The 17,886-nt window shown below is 37.6% G+C and overlaps 1 protein-coding gene across 1 annotated transcript in view; it reads left to right on the top strand.

The window, feature by feature from the left end:
* LOC145987911 (pancreatic lipase-related protein 3-like) overlaps positions 1–17,886 on the top strand; it is a 140,288-nt gene that overhangs the window by 52,557 nt on the left and 69,845 nt on the right. Inside the window, exons 3-4 of the mRNA XM_083122720.1 lie at positions 3,565–3,713; positions 7,839–8,090. Coding sequence (XP_082978846.1) covers positions 3,565–3,713; positions 7,839–8,090 — 401 coding nt within the window. The remainder of the gene's footprint in view (positions 1–3,564; positions 3,714–7,838; positions 8,091–17,886) is intronic.

Below are 17,886 nucleotides of genomic sequence, written 5' to 3'. Positions count from 1 at the left end.
CTGTTGTGAGGTTGGAAAGTTAAGTGAGTACTCTTAGAGAATTTCCCCCTAATGCTTCTTGTTTCAAACCCACTTCTTACACTCTAATCTTTGTTCCCCTTCAGACTAACGAGGCTCTGGCGTCTGGATCTACGGCCAGTATAAATCCTTCTTGGGTTGTGTGTTTGTTGTCATGTGTTTTGTCCTTACGTATGCTGGGTGCCCCTTCACAGCCTCAGCTTTTAACCCAAGTAATATTTTAGTCTGACACTACAGTTATGTTATACATATTAGCTATATTTTAGTTATGATAATGTGACGCACCTAAAATTAAAAAAAACAAAAAACAAATAACAAATCAAATCTCAAGGAGCTTTATACACCCATTGTGTATCAAGGTGTATCTCTCAGAAAAAGAATTTATATAAGGAATTTATATGTCTCCCCTTATACATAGAAGGGTGCAAATTGGTCATATGTGCCGACACATCAATTTTTTTTAACTCATTCATTCTATTCATGACAAAGCAAATATCAAAGCGGCTTTAACAATCGCCAGCGACAAACTAAGAATTAGTAAAATTTCACAACACTCCAACATGCACACAAAGGACATCCATATTGATTCCGAACTAGGCTCCTAAATAATGATTAACGTTTACTGTCAATTCAGGGAGGAAAGAGATCAATACCGCCTCAAATTTTCTCAAAACTATAATTCATATTTCAACCAAAAAATAATTGTCATAGTGGACTCGAACACATCCAAAGGTCAAAGTGTTGAAGAGATACGCTGGAAACGAAACTAGATGTTGATCCTATACATTATACACTGGAAGAAAAAATGCTGTCTCCAGAAGAAAACGAGGAGACTACAGATTAAACAGCCTAACCATATTTGTCAAATGTAGCTCTTTGTATCCAGTATTTACAAATCAAGTAGGTACCAGCCAGCAAAGAAATGAGAACTTTCAATTAAGATCTCTTTAAGCACAGGAATATACCTGGGTATAATATAAGTTGTTCATGTTCAAAAGATTATGTACGAGAAACATCAAGAGAAATGGCAATAAGATGGCACGAACACTATTTGGACATTACAAATGTAAACCCAAGAACGGGCTTGTCAGCTCACATCATTGAGGAGAAGCATATGATTAAAAAGAGAAGGTTTTAAAAAGAGTGATGGGAAACATATATTAGAATGTCATTGCAGAAGAACACTGGAAGAAATTAAATAATGAGAATGGCAACATAGACCCACTATGGAGTTTTATTTTCACAAGTGGGGCACACAAGGGATAGAAGAAAGCCCAGAATGCCATCGGTTCAGCTGCTGATTTTCTCAGTGTTGTGAACTGCACGATTAAGTGTCCAAGTGTACTGTATACTGTCAGCGATATAGCATATCCACCAAGCTAGTTAAAATTTATATTCATAAATAAACTATAAAGTTTCAAAACAAAATAATATGATAGCTAACATACAGATGACATATTCTATGTGAAAATAAACGTTTCAGAGCGTTCGGTCTATTTATTTCTGGAGCAAGGAGAACCCACATTTCTTTGAGGAACTTGAAATGAACCCACCTCATGTGATGATATTGGTTGCAATGTTGTTGTTGTTGACGTTCGTTTACATAGAGGTGCTGACTGTGCCAGTGAACATTATTTAGTAATTGCTAAATTAAGAGAAGGACTCTCGATGATAAATCATAAGCAACAAAATCTAAAAGCTCTAAAATTTAATACAGGAAAATTTGCTGATGATAGAATTAAGAAAGATTACCAAATTAAACTGTCAAATAGATTCGATATTTTGCAGGATTTAAATTATGTTGAAAATATAAATTAAAAAGACGTAAATAAGAATTGGGAGCACATACGTAATGCAATAGAATCAGCAGCTAAAGATAGTATAGGACACCATAAACCAAGAAAAAGTAAGCCATGGTTTGATAATGAATGTCATAACCTAATACAAATAAGAAATCAGGCTAGACTTAGGTGGTTAAATAACTCTGATGATACAAATTTAAGCAATTATAATAGAATAAAGCGAGAAGATAACCTCACGTTTAGAAGTAAAGATAAGAGATTACTTGAAAAGTAAAGTTAACGAAATTGAAACAAACAGCAAAAATAAAAATATCAGAGATTTATATAAAGGTGTAATTGAATTCAGAAAGAGGTGACAACCTAAAATAAACTTGATAAAACATAAAAACAGCAATTTTTGGCTGACCCGAGCGATATTTTAAATAGATGGAAGAACTACTTTAATGACCTTTTAAATGTTCATGTAGGAGATAAATCAGAAGTAAATGAAGTACACACAGCAGAACCTTTAGTTCCAGAACCTAACTTGACTGAAGTTAAATATGCTATTAAAAGGCTAAAGAATAACAAAGCACCTGGCATTGATTTAATACATATTTAAATATGGTGGAGAGTATTTGAAAATAAGATTCTTAGAAAAATATTTGGGCCTAAAGGGGATGAGGAGACAGGTGAGTGGAGAACGTTACATAATTTAGAACTACATAATTTGTATTCATGTCCAGATATTATTAGAATGATTAAATCAAGAAGACTTAGGTGAGCAGGCCATGTGGCACGAATGGGAGAGGAAAGAAGAGTTTACAGGATTCTTGTTGGGAAACCTGATGGTAAGAGACCAGTAGGAAGACTAAGACGAAGATGGAGGGATAATGTTGAGATGGACCTAAAGGAAATTGGTAGGGATGGAAAAGAGTATATAGATCTTGGTCAGGATAGGGACAGATGGAAGGCCTGTGTTGCTGCTGCCTTGAACATTCGGGTTCAAGAAGGCTAGAGAATTAGAGTTAGTTAGTCCACATGTGATTGGTCCATATATATTTTTTGAAAACCCCGTTACTCATGACACACTTGCAGTGAATCAGATTACGTATCTCTCCATGTTGCGAGACTGGTTTGTACCGGAATTGGAACGTTTGTGTCTTCTTGGTCGAATCTGGTTCCAACAGGATGGGACACCAGCGCACTTCGCAATACGTGTAAGAGAATGCCTCAATGATGTGTTCAGAGAAAATGGATTGGACAAGGATCGCCAAATTTACCAGCACCTCTAAAATGGCCTCCCCGAAGTCCAGATCTGACATCTTGTGATAATGCGCTACGAGGGCACATCAAACAGAAAGTCGCCCATAATCGTTATCTGACAACTGAGGAACTTCAAGAAGCTGTTCGCAGTGCGTTTGCTTCCCTCACGCCAGCCATGTTACGGAGGATTTCACATCGCACCTGGAGGCGAATAATAGTGTGCCATGAAAATGGCGGTGTGCATACAGATCATCTAGAGTAAATGGTGGTCATTTGTCTGATTTAATGGTATACCATCCTCTCATCATACACATGCTGTTAAAATAACATTTTGCAGAGATGTCTAGAATTCAAAGGGGGTAATGGGACTTTTGGTACATAAATTTATGCTGGCATTCATTTTATAATGGGTCGTGTCCTTCCCTTTCCTGCCTCTTCTGAATACACATGTAACTTTACACCAGTTAGTGGAGTTGAGTATAATTTTTCTCTCTCGTAGGCAAACCAAGGAAACGCCGGAGTTAATCGACTACACGAGGAGAGGATCGCTGGACAGCACAGCATTTAACAAGAACAATCCTACGAAGATTTTAATTCACGGTTTCACAGGGAGCAAGGATTTCTCGCCAAACGAACAACTGAGACCAGGTATTGCTTCTTATTCTAAATATCTACATATAATTTGAAGTTGTAATATTGAGAGACCAGCAATGTCTAAAAGTTAGATAAAAAAGTTTTCAGTATCACTATTTTGTTTTTCGAACAACAAACATTGCATTCATCAATCCCAAAATATGTTGCTCTTTGATCCACTCTAATTGGGTAATAATAATTAATTTTCATAAACGTAAGAGGTGAACGTAAGTCAGATAGTGGGGGTGGTGAAGTTCCAGGACAGAATAGATAAGGCACAGATGAGATGGTTTGGACACGTGAAGAGGATGGATGCAGAAAGACTACCAGTAAGAGGACTACCATGCACAAGGAGTGGGAATAAGGCGAAGGGGGAGACCAAGATGTTGGTGGAAAGAGCAGATAGCGGAGAGTGTTAGGAGAAGAGGACAAGATTGGAATACCGTGGAAAGAGAGGAATGATGGAAGACCAGGAAGAAATGGAGAGGCTTGACTTCTATGTCGACCCAGCCAGAGGCAGGAAACGGCGAAGGATGATGATGATGATGAAACATAAGAGGACGTAAGCGTCCAGCGACAAACTAAGAATTCATTAACTTCATTAATCAATTAAGCTATTGTTGTAGTCGGCTGTTGTACTCCTTTCATAATATAAAAACACCTACGAAGCACAGCCGTAGGTTTCGTAATAATGTTAGACGCCATAAGGAATAAACTCACCATGAAAGTTGTACAGAGTTACGGGCGTTGTTTAAAGACATGGGCATATATATATAGCTCACGTAAGTGGGGAGGGGGGGGTGTTCAACTTTTGCTTCAATTAGGGTTCCTATTTTTCATAGTGAAAATCCGGGACACTACTGACCGGTAGCTTGTTAGGGAGGGGGGGGGGGCTGAACCCGATAAAGTTGTGTGTATGTACAACATAATTGTCATTTACATCACACATGAACAGATAGGCACCCAAGCACTGACTATTTATAGTATGCAGGGTACTAAACAATGGAAGAGAATCGTAACTGAAATTTCAGCATTGCTAGCAGACGGCGGTGCCAACGTGAAATCAAAGAAGTTTGCAGTACCGTCTGTATCTCGTTAACTCTTCTATTATGGAGAGGGAGTTGTTAAATATAGAGCTAGATTGTTTTGTAAAATGATCATTTTAAAATTACGTCTACGCATTTAAATATAAAAAAGTTCAGGAAAGTATAGTCTTAATCATTTCTTCTCTACCACCCGATTCCGGGACATTTGTGCATCCCGAAGAAACTATTCGGAACAGCGGGACAAATGATACCATTCCGGAATTGTCCCTGAAAATCCGAGACGTATAGCGTCCCTATGCATGATCTAGCTATGAAAATCCACTCTGCCACCACATGAAAGGTCACACATTTATTAAAGTCTATCTGCGAACTTCTAACTTTTCTACATAAAATGAGCAGAAAATGCTTTTGAAAAAGCTAATCCCAGCTTCTCTTTAAAAAAGAACTACAATGTTAGAATTAGCATTTTTCCTCTGTGCTACAAAATTGAAAATAACATCATTCGGTGTTATTTTAATATTCGTATGTATGTACACTTAACAGTGCAGGGTCCATTAGTCGAGGATCTCCCGTTGAATTGCGAGGACATTATTTCAACCTCCTTAATGTTAAACACATTCTCTCGGGTGTTGAACATGAAACTGGCAGTGTAGCCAAGATCACCAACAATTTGTGCATATTTGAGCACAATAACTTGTCACAATTTTCTACTGTCTACAATGCAGACCCTGGACATGTCATTTCAATTACTGTTTGCCACATTTTCATTCAGATTTAAAAATGTAAAAAATATCAACCATGCCATCCAACATTTTGACCCACTGTTCTAATGAATGAGGAATAGGCATTTCATATTGGAATAAGTTGTTGCAATTTTTCAATGTATTGACAGTATTCAAAGAAACTTGGGTTCATTTCTACTACAAAATGGTCCAAAATGGACAACAGTAAAGTTTCTACTATTAGTGTATACGATTTCACAAGACCCTACTCAGTATTTATGCTTTTCTGTCTATCTTGTGTCAAACAACTTGAGAAAGTTAAAGAACATCCATAGCTATCTTGCACTGCATTTCTTACAACCAAATTACTTTGAGAAGATTGATTGATTTATTTGCATTATTTTACTTCGCTTTTTGTGCCATTTTGAATAATTTCTGAAGATCGGGATGAGTGATGAGATGATGAAATTGATGAATGGACACCCACAAACGCTCATGTCCATTCCGGGTTTCGAACCCGGAACCCACGATGTGCTAACTACGGGATGCTGCTCCTTTGAGAATAATCGAGGAGAAAACATTATAACTGATTTGACAGTCTCAATATCGCAGAAATTCCACAGAAATAGCCAGGGTTAAAATATGTGCTGAACAATGTACAAAAATTTGTTTTTGGACACTTCTCTGAAATATTCTATCTATCTCACCCTCTTAATTCTACCACCCATTACATCAGCACCATCATATTCTTCATCAACTATTTTTTTTTCTAAATCCACACCCACTCAACCCAGAGAGAGTAGAAGTACTAATAGCTCAAGATAACCCAGATGCAGTTACAATCTCTAATAAGGACAAGTTTCCCATTCCCATCTACAGTTTGGAAAATGGTTTATCGGCTTTCTGGATTATGAAACAGTTAGGAAATTTCAAATTATCAAAAAAATAGAACTTAAGGAATACTTAAATCTTGAATGGTAACAAACCATATCGGGAACTTCTAATGAAATTATAATGTTCGCGCTATAAGTTCACAAGCAGCTGCTTTGGGCAGAAATTACATGTGGCATTACAGAATTTGTGAAATGTCAGGAGTTTTCTGAGTATTTTCCAGAGAAATTTCGAAACTTTCAGGAAATTGCAGACATTTGCTTTGCAGTCCCATCTGGTGAGTGGAATGAATTTGCTTTCCATCCGTATCCCGTTCTATACGCTTGTAATTTATGAGAGCAAAATAAGTCTCAAGAAATGTTTACGAACAAGTCTCTGCACATAGCGGATAGAACAGGTAATCTGGTAATTTTACTGAACAAAAGGCGGGGTTGGACCCGTTGAATCCTCCCCCCCTTAAATACGCCCATATTTGAAGCCATTCATTTTGTCGCCTACTCATTGCTTCTGGGAAAGAGGAATAAAGTGAATGATCTTTCTTATTCAGCCATTTTGTTTCCAAATTCAAAGTGAAACTGCCATCTTGCAGTACACAATTATTAAAATTATAAAAATAAGAACTGGAACTAAACGTAGCATTCATCACAAAATGTTCAATTATTACAGAGAAGAATGTAGTAAAAATGTTCCAATGAATTTCGCTAGAAAAATAATTAAACAAAGAATGATTATTATTTAGCACCAGTCAAAATATTAGTGATTCTTTTTAATTGGATAAAACTTAAAGATTTCTTTAATGTTTGAAAGAATCTAGATTTTGGACTAGTAGAAAATTATTTAACATTTAAGTTAGTTTTAATATGACAAAACAATATATTAAGATAATATTTTACTTCAAATTTTAAAAAAAATATTTCTTGTAAAAATACATATTACGTAAGTAAACTTAAAGAAAAATACACGTACTACGAAAATGAAAATAATACGACAATGGCAGGAAATTTACGGAATATGGTTTTAAAACCATTGAGTTTGAAGATTACCCATCCTGAAAATACATTACTTTTAAATACAGGGAGTCCGGGCTAGAGGTATACAAAAAGAACTGCTTATAATGTGAAGCTCATTCGATAGAACATGGATCCCAGATTTCAGTAGTTCACTTGTACGATCAACCCTGTTATTGAGTCACGCATGCGCAGAAACTGCCTGGCCACCGAGATACCAAGATTTAGTACCTTTAGATTTTCTTGCAGGGGGCTTAAGTAAAGATGTTGTGTACAAGCAAAGTTCACGATTTGGGTGATTTGACCCCACTGTATTAGGGTAGGCTTTCTGAGTTACCGGGATAAGAAAGTTAATAAACTTTACAATTGCTAAAATGTATGTGTGTATTTTTGTATACATCTAGTCCGGACACTCTGTATATGTTAACAGTGCATTTCGGTGCTCCATGCGTAATGTGCAGTTATCTCTTCCAGCTTATTTCGCGAAGGGTGACTTCAACATCATATCCGTGGATTATTCCTCTCTGGTGAAAGAGCCTTGCTACGTGAGCGCCGTGAGGAACTCGGCGGTGGCAGCCAACTGCACGGCGCAGTTCGTCGACTTCCTGGTCTCCGAGGGAATTCCCTTGGCCAGCGTCCACGTGGTGGGCTTCAGTCTCGGCGCTCAGGTCGCAGGGAGGATGGCCGGCTACCTCAAGTCAGCAAAGAGGCTGCACAGGATCACAGGTACAAATTGTGTGCCCTCCTGCAAGATATACTCCTCAAAAAAGTTTGGAATATTGTTATATTAGGTGATAGGCTCGGTGGCATATGTCGGCGAAAAGACGAAAACGTCCGCCAGACAGATACCATGTGTTGTTGCATTGCAAGCCCGTGTCTATTACCTATTGTCTAACCTAACAATATTCCAAACTTTTGTGAGGAGTGTATTACTAAACGGCCCTTCCATCTAAAATACATGTAACCACGCACCTACTACCTAACACACCACATTATTCAGTTTCTTCAGTGTATGCGTGCGTGTAGGCTATACTACATACACCTTTGGAAAAAAAATGATTTGATTATTGTTAGCGTCGCTTTTCCGCCACTTTGGCTATCGCGACTATGAGGATACAATTGAGGAAGGAACACTCACACAGAACACCCATTCCGAGGTAACCATCGTTGTACGCTGTGCTAACCACTCCACCACGGAGGTCGGCATAACGTGCAGAGCTAGATTGAATTGGATTTTACTTTTAATCAGAAGTTTTGTAAAATCATGGACAATATGAGTATGTAAAGGGCATGGGAAGACTTCCTCACCCCCTCCCCGTACTGCGGAGGTTTTGCGGTTTATAGATCCGCACTGGTCAGGAGATTGAATTTAAAATTTTGGATGCATCAGCACTTAGGCTATTGTGCACCCGTCACATGATACGGGGTCCAGTCCCTTACCTTATCTAAAATATATGCACACATATACATTTAAGAACACAACTGTAATGTCGGAGAATAAAATATTCTGACTTCAGTTAAAAGCTGAGGCTCTGAAGGTACACTCAACACAAACAAGGACAAAACACGGGACAACACACACACAGTCATACGAAGATTACACTCGCCGTAGGTCCAGATGCCAGAGCCTCGTTAGTCTGCAAAATGCAGTCCAGGGTGTACTACGTGGAAGGGTAACCCCTTACACCCCACAGGTTAGGATGCGTCTGAGGCACCTTTAGAAAGGGTGAGGGGAGAATTTTTTCTTTCAAATTATAACAGTAAATAACTAGGGAAAAACTGAAGTGGCAATTGCAAAACCTCCTTAAAATCACTCCTGCTTACCATTTCTTTCATTGAACAACTTTCAAAACGAAATTTAAAAATAACAATTACGAAATATTGTACTATGAATCGCTCTCCCCTCTGGAAAAAAGAAACCTTCGAACGCTTAGGATATTGCAAATCCAAAGTCTACCTTACATACAGTCTTTGACCTGAAAGGGGAGCAGGGGATCTCCCACTCCAGATTTTTTCCCCCAAGCTCAACATTTCCGAATTCATTTTCAACCTGGGGAAGAAAATTTCCTCCCGTATGAAATTATTTGTGTAATCGTGGCAGACGCGTATTGGTCCTTAGAGAAAGACAGCATTTGCTTCCTTGACACCACCTCATGATAAGATTTTGGGTCTCCACGAACCCATCCAAGAACCTCCCCCAGCTATTAAAAAGAAGATGATACAAAATTTACATATTTTCCTAGTGTCATTAAAGAAGCAAACACACAACTTTTGATCATAAATTTCGAAGCTTTAATAACATTTTGCTTTAAATTACACTCTGTCTCAACTATCTCTGAGAGGAAACTGGATTCCGTGAAGGGGGGAAAGCAGCTGCAGTTACCACTCTTCCCAGCAGCGTGCACTGCTTCGCTCTGCCGCTATGCGCGGTGAGACTGTCCTATTCTCAAACTGTCATGTTGAAAGTTAATATTATTTATGTTATTGATGTTGTTTTTAACTTATGCATGTTTGTTTTATAGATATTGCTATAATCACCTTATCACGCTGTATAAAATACAAGAAATGAAATTGATGTAACCATAGCAACGAGAAATAATAAGTACTAAAAATTGTGATGGAAGTTGTGAGATTTTCTGCGCCTGTATTGTATTTATTTTACATATAACGGTTATCGTTAATTACGCAATTTTATTTGCATTGATAATTGTTCTGCAAGTTTAAGCGCAGCGACGGTTATCAAGAGTGGCGACCCAGAAGCCAGGATTGTTCAAAAAGTGTGCAATCTTCTGATAGTGGTAACAATGTCTGTTGTAATGGAACAGAATTTTTGTCATATGCTGAATTAAGACTTATGTCACAATCTTCATTGTGCTTGTATAACGTAACTTCTTAAGTGAATCGTCATATGTGTAAAGATCACAATGGCTGATAAGTTAAAACAAAGTAAATCTAAATCGTCGCGTAAAGAAACAAACATTCAGGCTAATACAATGACTACTTACTTTGATGCTTTACAAATTATCTTGTTGTAATGATCCTGACAATGATTTGAGATATGTTCAGTGTACACAGTGCTCGTCATGGCATCACATATCTTGTCTCAAACTTACAGTCACTCACTGGACAATTTACTCGACTACACTAGAAAATTATTATTGTAAAGATTGCAAACCAGATTATGATCCTTTTAGTTTGCCAGCTTATCTAGAAACTCTTAACCCGAATTTTGGTGATTTGTTAAGTACTGTTAAGAGTATTCAATTGCTTATGGTCGCTTCTAATGAAGACCTCAAGACGAAACTAGAACAGTCTAATGCTGAAATGAAATCGCAGTTAGAACAGTCTAATGCTGAAATGAAATCGCAGTTAGAACAGTCTAATGCTGAAATGAAATCGCAGTTAGAAAATTCTATGAAATCACAGTTAGAACAGTCTAATGCTGAAATGAAATCTCAGTTAGAAAATTCTATGAAATCACAGTTAGAACAGTCTAATGCTGAAATGAAATTGCAGTTAGAACAGTCTAATGAAGAACTAAAAACTCGAATGGATCTTGCTAACCAAGATATGAAATTACAGTTACAGCAATCTAATCAAGAATTTGCAGAGTTTAATGAGAATATTAAGTCTCAGTTTGAACAATTGGAATTGGATATTTATAGTAACCTAACTTCAAAATTTGAATCGATTCATCAAGAAATTAATACTGTTAGTAGTACAGGTGGCCCGGTTCTAAGCCCTCATTTGAGGCTCGAATCATCATTTGAGGCTCGTCGTCCTTAATGGATTTATCTCGTAAGGCATGATCTTCACTTGATGGCGCAGTGTTGCCAACTCCTCACTCGAAAAAATCACCAAGGTTTTTGGTCTAACCTAACCTAAAGCATGGAGCTGGCAACCTTTTTCTCGCAGTGTTGCCAACACTACACCCGAAAGTAAAGCTCGGTGGGGCTCGCCTTAATGGTTTGCTCTTGTAAGGCATAAGCCCTATTTTCTCGCAGTGTTGCCAATATTTTACTCGAAAAAATCACCAAGGTTTTTTTGTCTAACCTAGCCTAAAGCAAGGAGCTGGCAACCTTGCTTGAGGCTTGCCTTACAGTGCAAAAATACCAGTAGGTTGGCAACCTTGCTTGAGGCTTGCCTTACAGTGCATAAAGCAAGGTTGCCAGCCTACTGGTATTTTTGCCATAGCCTTTTACAAAAAAGAGAGAGGAGAGAGAGAGGGGGAAGAGTTAAACAACCGACAGCTGCCAACACCTACCTACAGCCTTTTTTTTCTTGGTCTAACCTAACCTAAAGCAAGGAGCTGGCAACCTTGCTTGAGGCTTGCCTTACAGTGCATAAAGCAAGGAGCTGGCAATCTTGCTTGAGGCTTGCCTTACAGTGCATAAAGCATGGTTGCCAACCTACTGGTATTTTTGCCATGGCTTTTTACAAAAAAAAGAGAGAGGAGAGAGAGAGGGAAGAGTTAAACAACCGACAACTACCAACACCCACCTACAGCTTTTTTTTCTTGGTCTAACCTAACCTAAAGCAAGGAGCTGGCAATTTTGCTTGAGGCTTGCCTTACAGTGCATAAAGCAAGGTTGCCAACCTACTGGTATTTTTGCCATAGCCTTTTACAAAAAAGAGAGAGGAGAGAGAGAGGGAAGAGTTAAACAACCGACAGTGCTGCCAACACCTACCTACAGCTTTTTTTTTCTTGGTCTAACCTAACCTAAAGCAAGGAGCTGGCAACTTTGCTTGAGGCTTGCCTTACAGTGCATAAAGCAATTTTTGCCAACCTACACACACTGGGCAAGGAGAGCCGGCACTGCCGTAAAAGAGAGAGAGATGGGTGGATGGTAATATAGTATGTGTGTACGTGTGTGCGTATAATATGTAGCATTATTAACTAGAGTGTGTTGGCAACCCACTTACAACTAAAAAAAAAAATAGAGATGCCAACTTTGCTGTAAGATGAAGAGAGAGAGAGATTTATGGCTGGCAACAGTGGTGAGCGATGTCCTCCTCCCTCTTCTGTGCAATATGACATTATGATGTTACTGTAGTTTTTGACGAGGATTACGAGTTAACTAAAAAACCTGCAACTAGAGAGAGTTGCCAGCACACACACGCTGTTGTAAGAGAGATGGATGACTGGGGGGCAGCATTTCTGGCTATTCACAGTGGCGGATGTATTTTCTGTTTTTCAAAAGCTAACAATAATGATGGAATTTCATGCTGACCTATTTATTTTGTTCAAAAATTCGCGTTCAGCACAGATGAATTTTCACATCAGCTCAGCCAACTGTTGAGAAATAATGACGTCAGGTAACAGTATTGGTGGGGGTGACGTGATGAATTTACGAAAGTAGGAAAATGATATTGCTAAAAATTGAAGTATAGAACTATTTTCTAGAGCGGATTTCTACTAGTCCATGTTGTTAACCTACATATTACTCCTCGACTAATAAAACTAGAAGCTCGAGGGCATCAGGTCTTATTTTTATTGTGAGCTGCAAGGAGAATATTGTGATTGTGATTGAAATTAACTAGCGTGAGTAAATTTGTTTGTTAGCTTGCATGAGTTGGCTTTGTGTTATAAGTAGACCCAAATGGAGAGTTTACAAACCGAAAGTGAGGCTCGGTGAGGCTCGCCTTAATGGTTTGCTCTTGTAAGGCATAAGCCTTATTTTCTCGCAGTGTTGCCAACATCTTACTCGAAAAAAATCACCAAGGTTTTTCTCCACGTTCCGCGCCTTATTTATTGCGCTGACACAGCGTGATGAGTAAATGTACTTTCTCATCCTTGAAGGATGAATGCATTTTATCGTAATTTTTTTCCAAGTCCCGGGGACCAAAATGTTTATATATTGTGATTTTTGTAAACCTTTCTCTCTTGGGGGGAAACGATGTGCCACACACGCGCGCGTATGCTTCTTATTATTTCCGTATTGTGACGCAAACCAAACAAATAACATGCTATTCATCATCAATTTAGCTGTGTTCTGTTTGGCGTCTATTTCGAGCAGTTTGCCCGGCGGTAAAGTCTTATTGTAACAATCGGTGGGAGGGGAGGGACGATGATCATGATCATGTTAGTTTACTCATGGTGGATGGTATTGACGCGTGTATTCTGGGTTGGATTTGTTGTTTTAAGTCTATTTTATGCACAGTAATGTTAATCGAAACTGGACCTACAGTGGGATCCGCCGGGTATCGAACTTTGGTGTTTTAAATTATACAAGTACACAGGGGGTAACTTTATTTTTTTTAATTTGTTGATACTCTGGTTTGGATTTGTTTTTTTATGTCTATTTTATGCACAGTAAGGCTAATCGAAACTGGACCTACAGTCACCAAAAAAATCGGCAAGGGGGGAGATTTTTCGATAACTCTCTCACTGTTTCCAACGTACTTAGGTTTTTTGATAGACGACAACGACGGAGTCATCAATGAGTAAACATCTGTGAACTCGGTGAACAAGTCAATTTTTTTTTTCAGTACGTCAATATTTTTTTTCTTATTTCTTAGTGAATGGGTTATGGATGACTTGCAACGACGAAGGCCTTCTAGCAACACGTACTTAGCTTATGCCTCTTCCACCGAATACTCAACACAAGAGGGCTGTGTTAAATATACAGAACAGCGATAACAAGTGTTTTTTTGGTGTATATTGGCTGCACTGCATCCTGTTTATTGCAAAAATAATCCACAGTGGGTTGGATATTACAAACAATACGAGTCCGAGTTTTGAAAGTGTAATGTCTGGCATCGAATACCCGGTGACTATTTCTGATACAACAAAATTCGAAACACGAGCACGAGATGCAGAAGGAAAACGCTTAATCATCAACGTGTATTCCTATACGTTGGATAAACATGTCGTGCATCCCGTCAGGATAAGCGATGTCGACGATGATGATGCTCGTGTGATTAATCTTCTTCTAATTTCAAACGACAGTGTTCACCATTACTGTCTCAGGAATGTTATGCTTTTTTTTCTCTATAAAAAAGAGAGATTTGTGTTGATTGTTTGGTTAAAAAGAATTTCCTAATTATTTGTTTTTTGTCACAAGAATTGTTTGAATTTCAAACATTCCTAAGTGTTTGCTTAAAGATTGATGCATTAACCTGTTAAGAATGTCATATTAATAATACCGGCTCGGAAATGTTATGTCCTCTTCCTCTATAGAAGGTCATATAAATGTGCTAATTGGTTGGTTAGGGGGGATTTTTTGATTAGTAAATTGAGGTTATAAATACGTACGTATAAAGGTTTTGCTAATATGGAATGCTAAAGCTTAGTACTTGGCTTTCTCAGAGATTCGAATTCTATTAGGTTAAACAGCATAGAAATTTCACAGCAAGAATTCTCATATTTACTGACGATATTCTTAACAACCTGTGTTTTGATTCCACTACAAAAACTGTATACAAAAATATGCAGTCCCTAGAATGAGATGGATGAGGCTTATGAACCTCGACCTATACAGTTGTACAATCTGGCAATGAATAGATGTTGTTTTTTATTAAGCATAGCAGAGTGTTTTCGCTTATTTTAATATCAGGCAACAATGTTAGAAAGTGGCCCCAAGAATAAAATTTAAAATCACTAATGTGATATGAACTTTTTTACTTGTGTGTATTTGAATATGAAAGTGAGGTATTTTGAATAATTGAGGGGGACAATCACAAGTAAGCTTGCAATGGTATTGGGAGGTGTCACGAGTTCAAATTTTAGACGATTTCTGTTAATCTGCTAAGGCGATATCAGTACGAAAAAAATTGTAAAAAAAAAGAGGCTAATGGCAACGATGAGGATGAATAATGATAATTATGATGAAATTGATGTGTGGCACTTAGAAAACAAAAACTTCAAAGTGTATTGCACCAACAGCTACAATTGCCCCCCTCTCCTCAAAATACAAGGCAGTTAACAGAGGTGTGTATATTTGTTGGTTTACGAGTCTGAGGGCTTAAGTTAGTATATTCACTATAGCTATACATATTAAAAAAATGAAATGACCTGAGCAATAAAATATAACAATACCGATTCTGGCTTTTTGTCGGATGACGTAGTGGTAACGTTTGTTGCAATCACACCTCTGATGGTGTATAAAACTTAAATGTTTTGCATAACATGAAATATTGTTAATGGGAATGTGTTGTTTCTAATGTTAAATATAGAAAGCAGATAACAAGAAAAAAGAAGAAAAGAAATAATGTTGCAGGTAGATACGGAGCCTCAGCCCAAACACATATATGATCAGACAGGATGTCAACGATGCATTCATAACTAACATGTGATTATTCAAAAATTGAAATAGTACAGTGGGAAACAACTAACTAACTAACTCTCTATGTTTTTTTTAAACCGGCACGAATGAAAAAGGAATAAAGGAGATTTTTACAGGAATCTTGTTGGGAAACCTGATGGTAAAGGACCAAAACAAACATGGAGATGAATCTAAAAAGAAAATCTGTAAAGATTGGAATAGAATATATATAAATTTTGCTCAGGATAAGTACAAATTGAACTGTAACTACGAATTTTCAGAATCAAGAGTGCTAGAGAATTAATTAATTAATTAATATTTAATATAATGAAGGTAGTAATATAGTATTCTTATTGAGAAGAGAATTTCTACAAAACTTATTTTTCCTCGTACGTTTACTAATAGCAGTTACATTTGACATGTTTGACTAATCGCGAATCAACGTACGGAAGCCGTTGGAAGCAGTTTGAAGACTGAAATGGCTATGGAAGGACACTTATTATAATGTTAATATCTTAGTATAATGTTTTGAGAATTGCTTCTCGATAATGTTTGGTATATAATTTAATCTGTTGTTAGATAAAATACATAATTATCAGAATTTAAGGATGGAAAATATGAAGAGCGAATGAATGATACGTTTGACTAATCGTGAAGATAAGTATCACAGTACGTTTTATCGTTTCTTATATAAACGTTGAAACGTTTAAGAACGTATAAGAACGTTTACTGAAACGTTTCAACAACGTTGTTGATAAATAAATCTGGCTTGTTTAACGGAGCGCACGACTCACTAGCTCAAATACAGAATGCGGTTTCAGGCTTTTAAAAAAAAAACAACTATAAATGCTTTCACCGTAAATGGTCCCCTCTCTTATAGTCAAAAGCAACTAGTGGTCAAAGATTCGACATGGTAACATACAGACAAGACATTAATAATAAAAGATAAGGAGTGGGGCGCTACGGCTCCATAGATCCACGATCTCGACCATTTGAGGAGGAGATGTGATCAGCACAACGCTCTGGCCACCTCTATACTGTTTATGTCAATCCTGTACTTCACCCAGACAAAAAAAAAGTATTAGAAGTTGGTGCTACTGATTACCAGGAACCTCTATTCAGTTACTCACAAGAAAAATTGATTGATTGAGTTGGTGTTTTAAGTCCATTTTATGCACAGTACGGCTAATCGGGAATGGGCCTACAGTTTAAAGTGGGATCCGAACCATTTGTGCCTCCGCCGGGTATCGAACCCGGGACCCCTTGATTACAAGGCAACGACGACTCACAAGAAAAAGTTCTTCTCCGTGTACAATCGCTTCGGACTTGAACTGCGAGACTACAGGTTAACCAATCGGCTAACCAATCGAGACTACAGGTTAAAATAAGCGAAAACACTCTGCTATGCTTAATAAAAAACAACATCTATTCATTGCCAGATTGTACAACTGTATAGGTCGAGGTTCATAAGCCTCATCCATCTCATTCTAGGGACTGCATATTTTTGTATACAGTTTTTGTAGTGGAATCAAAACACAGGTTGTTAAGAATATCGTCAGTAAATATGAGAATTCTTGCTGTGAAATTTCTATGCTGTTTAACCTAATAGAATTCGAATCTCTGAGAAAGCCAAGTACTAAGCTTTAGCATTCCATATTAGCAAAACCTTTATACGTACGTATTTATAACCTCAATTTACTAATCAAAAAATCCCCCCTAACCAACCAATTAGCACATTTATATGACCTTCTATAGAGGAAGAGGACATAACATTTCCGAGCCGGTATTATTAATATGACATTCTTAACAGGTTAATGCATCAATCTTTAAGCAAACACTTAGGAATGTTTGAAATTCAAACAATTCTTGTGACAAAAAACAAATAATTAGGAAATTCTTTTTAACCAAACAATCAACACAAATCTCTCTTTTTTATAGAGAAAAAAAAGCATAACATTCCTGAGACAGTAATGGTGAACACTGTCGTTTGAAATTAGAAGAAGATTAATCACACGAGCATCATCATCGTCGACATCGCTTATCCTGACGGGATGCACGACATGTTTATCCAACGTATAGGAATACACGTTGATGATTAAGCGTTTTCCTTCTGCATCTCGTGCTCGTGTTTCGAATTTTGTTGTATCAGAAATAGTCACCGGGTATTCGATGCCAGACATTACACTTTCAAAACTCGGACTCGTATTGTTTGTAATATCCAACCCACTGTGGATTATTTTTGCAATAAACAGGATGCA

The sequence above is a fragment of the Lepisma saccharinum genome, chromosome 5, assembly GCF_977018435.1.
Source record: "Lepisma saccharinum chromosome 5, izLepSacc3.1, whole genome shotgun sequence".
Taxonomy (NCBI): Eukaryota; Metazoa; Arthropoda; class Insecta; order Zygentoma; family Lepismatidae; genus Lepisma; species Lepisma saccharinum.
Note: the sequence above shows the minus strand (reverse complement) of the source record. Positions and strands in the feature narration are given on the sequence as shown.